The following is a 5,769-nucleotide window of genomic DNA, read 5'->3' as shown; positions in this document are numbered from 1 at the left end:
AAGGAGAACAGACTCTAAAGTTTCTCACTAAGGAAAATATGAATAGAGTCAAGTCCAGCCTGAGAAGAAATCAATATTCTTGAAGCCATTTTACTTATGTTTATCGAAGAAAAGAGTATCTACAGTTCAACTCCTTTGGAAAATTTCTGTATGGGGCATAAGATTTTTATTTTTATTTTTTTTTAACAGAACTAGGGATAGAACCCAGGGGCATTCTACCTCTGAGATACACTTCCAGCCCTATTTTTTAGTTCTTTATTTTGAAACAGGGTCTCACTGAGTTGCAAAGAGCCTCACTAAATAGCTGAGGCTGGCCGTGAACCGTGAACCTCCTGCCTCAGCCTTCTGAATGTTGGGATTACAAGTGTGTGACATCATACCTGGCTTGTTCTGTACTTTTAAAACAAGATTTCTAAGCTAAAAATTTCATTTCTTCATTTGCATTTTAAAGATTCACTAGTATAAATTATTGGCCATTCTTCAAAATTGACAACCTGAAGTTATAACAAAATGGCGTATCATTACATCTACCAAGAAGTCCATACTTGAACTCTGTTATTTCATTTTTTGTTTACTGCATGTGTAAGAACATTACAAGGCTCCACCACTGAAATGAGAAGACAAAATCAGAGCTCCGTGGTTGAATTCATCCTCTTGGGTTTCTCTGACTTTCCAGAACTCCAAGAGCAGATCTTTGGGGTTTTCTTGGTCATTTATCTGGTGACCCTGATGGGAAATGTCATCATTATCGCCATCATCTCCCTGGACCAGAGCCTGCACATCCCCATGTACTTGTTCCTGCAGAACTTGTCTGTGGTAGAAGTGAGTTTCAGTGCAACCATCATGCCTGAAATGCTGGTGGTCCTGTCCACCAAGAGAACAACCATTTCTTTTGTGGGCTGTTTTGCACAGATGTATTGCATTCTTCTTTTTGGTGGGACAGAATGTTTTCTCCTGGGGGCAATGGCTTATGACCGATTTGCTGCAATCTGCCATCCTCTGAACTACCCAATAATTATGAACAAAAGGATTTTTGTGAAATTAGTAATGTTCTCTTGGGTCTCGGGTATCATGGTAGCTACTGTGCAGACCACATGGGTCTTTAGTTTTCCCTTTTGTGGCCCCAATGAAATTAATCATCTATTCTGCGAGACTCCCCCAGTTCTGGAACTTGCATGTGCGGACACCTTTTTGTTTGAAATCTATGCCTTCACAGGAACCATTTTGATTGTTTTGGTTCCTTTCTTGTTGATACTCTTGTCCTACATTCGAATTCTCTTTGCCATCCTGAAGATGCCGTCCACCACTGGGAGGCAAAAGGCCTTCTCCACCTGCGCCTCCCATCTCACATCAGTCACCCTCTTCTATGGAACAGCTAACATGACGTACTTACAGCCCAAATCCAGCTACTCACCAGAAACCAAGAAACTGATGTCACTGGCTTACTCACTGCTTACACCACTGCTGAATCCGCTTATCTACAGCCTGCGAAACAGTGAGATGAAAAGGGCTTTGAAAAAGTTATGGTGGAGAAAAGTGATTTTACATACACTCTGACTTGATGAGAGGCGGAGGGACATTTGCTTAGTGCCCATCTGAGCTCTATTTGAATTTAATAAATGTTGAAAACAGATTACATTTTTTGATAAGAGTATGTTTACTTTGTGAAGCTTGAAAATATAGCAAGAATCTTTCTCTTTTAATACTGTATTATTTTTATTTGTTTTAAGAGTATTTTTACTACAAATGATATAACAATTTATTCATCCATTTCTGTTATGAACACTCTGGTCATTACCTGAGTATTATAATATGATGCTATGTTCATATGTATTGATGTTTTTATTTCTGTGTGATAGATCACTTAAGAGATACTGATTGGATGAGTAGTTTTGTTTGTGTATTTAATTTTTTGGTGCATTAAAGTTATATGTAATAATGATATTCAATGTGACATAGTCATACATGCACATAACATAATTTGGTCAATTTAATTTCCAAGTACTTCCCTCTCTTTCCCCTTCCTTATAATCTTCTTCCTCTAAGCTATTGGTGTCCTTTGTATTTTCATGAGATCCTCTTTTCTCTCTTGCTTCTATATGTGAGAGAAAAAATACAACTATTGACTTTCTGAGTCTGGCTTATTTTTCTTAACATATATTCTCCAGTTCCATCTATTTTTCTGCAAATAACATAATTCAAATCTTCCTCATGGCATTACATGCACCTTTCCCCCATACACATACACATTTTTTTTTTTTGCAGGTCTAGGGATGGAACCCAGGGGATACACCCTCAGCCCTATTTTTTATTCTTTATTTTGAAACAGGTTCTCACTAAGTTGTGGAGGGCCTCACTAAGTAGCTGAGGCTGTCCATGAACCATGATCCTCTAGTCTCTGCCTCCCGAATGCTGGAATTACAAGCATGTGCCCCCATGCCTGGCTACATACACAGTTTTTATCCATTGATTTGTTGACAGTCTTGTAACTTGGTTATTGTAAATTGTGCTGCTATAAACATGGCTAAACATGTAATGCTATAATATGCTGACTTTATTTCTTTCAGATAAACACTGAGGAGTGGTATAGCTGGGTCATATGGTGTTTCATAATTAGTCATTTAAGGAATTTCCATAATAATTGCATTAATTTACAACCCCACCAACAGTGTTTAACTGCTCCATTTCCTCCTTATCCTTGCCTGCATTTATTATTATTTATATTCTTGATGATTGCCATTCAAACTGAAATAAGATGTAATTTTAGTACAGTTTTGATTTTCACTTCCCTCATTGCTAAAGATATTGAACATTTTTAAACATGCCTGTTAGCCATGTGCCTCTCTTCTTTTGAGAAATGTGTGTTTAGTTCATTTGCCCATTATCGATTGGGTTATTTAATTTTTAGTGGTGTTTTGAGTACTTTGTACATTCTGGATATTAATCTTCTGTCAGTCAAAATAGCTGGGAAATATTTTCCTCCCATTCTGTGGTCTCTCACTTCATACTCTTGATTATTTCCTTTGTTGTGTAGAAGATTTTTAATTTGATGTCATCTCATTTATTAATTCTTGGTTTTCTTTCCTGAGCTTTATAGTTCTTATTAAGAAGGACAAGGCTTGTGCCTATGTATTGGAAAATTCATCATATGTTCTATTCTATTAGTTATAAAGTATTTGGTCTGATTCCTAGGTTTTTGGTCCACTTTTAGCTGACTTCTGTACAGGCTGAGAGATAGAGATCCATTTTCAATCTTCTATACATGGATCTCCAGTTTTCCCTGTCTTTTCTCCACTGTAAGTTTTTGGCACTTTTGTCAAGGATCAGGTGACTGCATCTGTGCCGTTTTGTCTCTTTATTTTCTATTTTATTCTATTGGTCTACATGTGTGCTTTTATGCCAGTACCATGCTGTTTTTGTTACTATGTCTCTGTAGTATAACCTGAGATTAGAAAATTACCTTTTTCAAGGGACACTAGCTATTATGTTTTCCACTTTTTTATGAGAACAAATGAACATGCTAAACCTGTGATGGGGTAAACTGTGTTTGATGGCTTGCGGCAGCTAAGTGCAACTCACATAGATAGAAGAGGAGTTTTTCTCTGTATAGAAAGAAATAATGGTAGTAACATCTTTGCCTTTGATCTCTGTTAACCAATGCAATATTACTATTATACTTAAGGACACTGATTATTTGGGATGGCAGAGTCATTTAACCTCTGGAGGTGCATTCCTCTCCCCTTGAGAATGAACATGGACGTGTAGAAGCCATGGCTAGCCATACTTGCCTTATCACTGGAGAAATTGCCAATGCACTTGTGAAGACCTTATATATCAGCCCAAATGCCAATGTAAGCACAACCCCCACTAAGTGGGATGTGGTAAAATCTAAACACAGGGTAACTAGAACAACATTAATGTCTCATTGTTTCACCCACTTTTTATACTTTCCCTTTGAGTGGCAAGTTTTGGTAGTGAGTTCCAAGTTGAAGGTTTAGCCAAACATGCTGCATATGACTTGACTAATATTCATAGGGCTGTAACTTTACTCAGTGAAAAACCACTCCTGTGTGAAAAGTAGTGCTTCAGAACAGAATGGCACTAACATGCTGACTACAGCTCCGGGAGGCACCTGTGCCCTTATGAAAATGGGGTGCCGTCTATATTCTTGATGATTATCATAATGTAGCTTTGGCCTTAAATAAGTTACAAAACTAACTGGGTGTGGTGGCGCACGTTTGTAATCCCCGTGCTTGGGAGGCGGAGACAGGAGGATCGCGCAAGTTCCAAGGCAGCCTCGCTAGTCTAAGAGACCCTGTTTCCAAATAAAATATAAAATAGGTCTGGGAGTGTAGCCCCGAGGTAGAAGGAAAGTTCAGTGATGTGCTCCAACTCATACAAACCAGTTCTGGCCATTTGACTCCCAATCAAGAAGCTCTATGTATGAAACCAAATGATTTCTTTTCTAAAATGTTTCAGTGACTCTATTTCTTTTGGAAAAGATAATCGGATATAATACAGATTTTGTGCACAGATACTTTGATATACTTGCCTTAACCTGTTTTCCACCATTGTACAAAGTATGCATTTTGTCCAATTGATCCTCCACCTCTATGCCACCTGCTTTTGCTCACACCTCACCCCACTACTTCTTTCTTTTTCTATTTACAACATTCTTTCAGCCTCTGCTCACACCTCCTATTGGGAGATAGCATGGCGCAGTTGAGTCTCTTGTGTGAAAGGTGTTTAATCCCTGTGGACGTATGAAGAAGTGCTGCTCCAAGCTTGTTCTCTAGAGCTTTCTCACTAGAGGGGCCAAATTCAGGTCTCTTTAGTTATTATACAAAACATAAAAAGGTCTGTGCAAAATGATTCCAAGTCTTCCCTGGAGGGATTCTCTAGGGCACATGATTCCACATCATACAATGTTATAAAAGCACTGCACTGAATCCCTAAATTGTACTTAGGACTTTTGACTGGTGGTGTGACTGTTGATAAAGTAGCATGAACATTCTAGAGACAGAGTTAATAGGTAAGACACTACGGCTTCTGATTATGTGCCTGTAAGTGGTGGATCTGAGCTTTATGAGCAGTTAGTGAACAGGAGAGTGGAGAAAGGGAAGACAGAGGGGGAAAGAGTAGAAACTTTGATATTAGACTTCCAGAATGACAAAGAAATGGACTTGCCCTTAAATTATCATTGTCACGAGGATGAGCCTTGGAGACTTGACCCTAAATTACACACTTCAGTAAATTTCAATAGAATTGGCCAGGAATCAGTAAAAAATAAATAAGCCTAAAATCAATTCAAGTAGTCTAGGATGTCACCAAAGATAGGCATATTAAAAAATATACACCCCTACAGAATGTTGTCACATATTTTTGTATGTGTCTGTATGAGGAAATAGGGGTTAAACCCAGATGAATTATACCTCTGAGCTACACCCTCAGTCATATTTCATTTGGAAAAAAAGTCTCATTGAGTTGTGGAGGGCCTCACTATAAGTTGCTGAGACTGGTCAAAATCTTCAATTCTCCTGTCTAAGCTTCTCAAGTACTGGAATTACAGGTATGCACCACCATGCCTGGCTTAAATGTTGTCACATCTGAGTGTCACAAATCTATTTATTTTAAATCTAATGCATATTTTATTTTATTTTTTTTTAATTTTTTTTTATTGGTGCACTGTATTCATACATCATAGTGGGATACATACTTTTGTAGACATACATGCACACTTTTCCCAGTCAGCCCCCACCCAATCCCCAC

At 38.1% G+C, this 5,769-nt stretch overlaps 1 protein-coding gene across 1 annotated transcript; it reads left to right on the top strand.

Moving 5' to 3' along the window:
* Positions 1-609: 609 nt before the first annotated feature.
* On the top strand, positions 610-1,557 carry LOC308262019 (olfactory receptor 10A3; the record flags this gene model as incomplete). The annotated part of the gene is made up of 1 exon (XM_080694279.1): positions 610-1,557. Exon 1 carries the CDS (start codon positions 613-615, stop codon positions 1,555-1,557), a length of 945 nt encoding a protein of 314 aa, XP_080550405.1. The 5' UTR covers positions 610-612.
* Between the last annotated feature and the right edge of the window lie 4,212 nt (positions 1,558-5,769).

Source organism: Muscardinus avellanarius (assembly GCF_963383645.1).
Source record: "Muscardinus avellanarius genome assembly, chromosome: 1".
Classification (NCBI taxonomy): domain Eukaryota; kingdom Metazoa; phylum Chordata; class Mammalia; order Rodentia; family Gliridae; genus Muscardinus; species Muscardinus avellanarius.
Note: the sequence above shows the minus strand (reverse complement) of the source record. Positions and strands in the feature narration are given on the sequence as shown.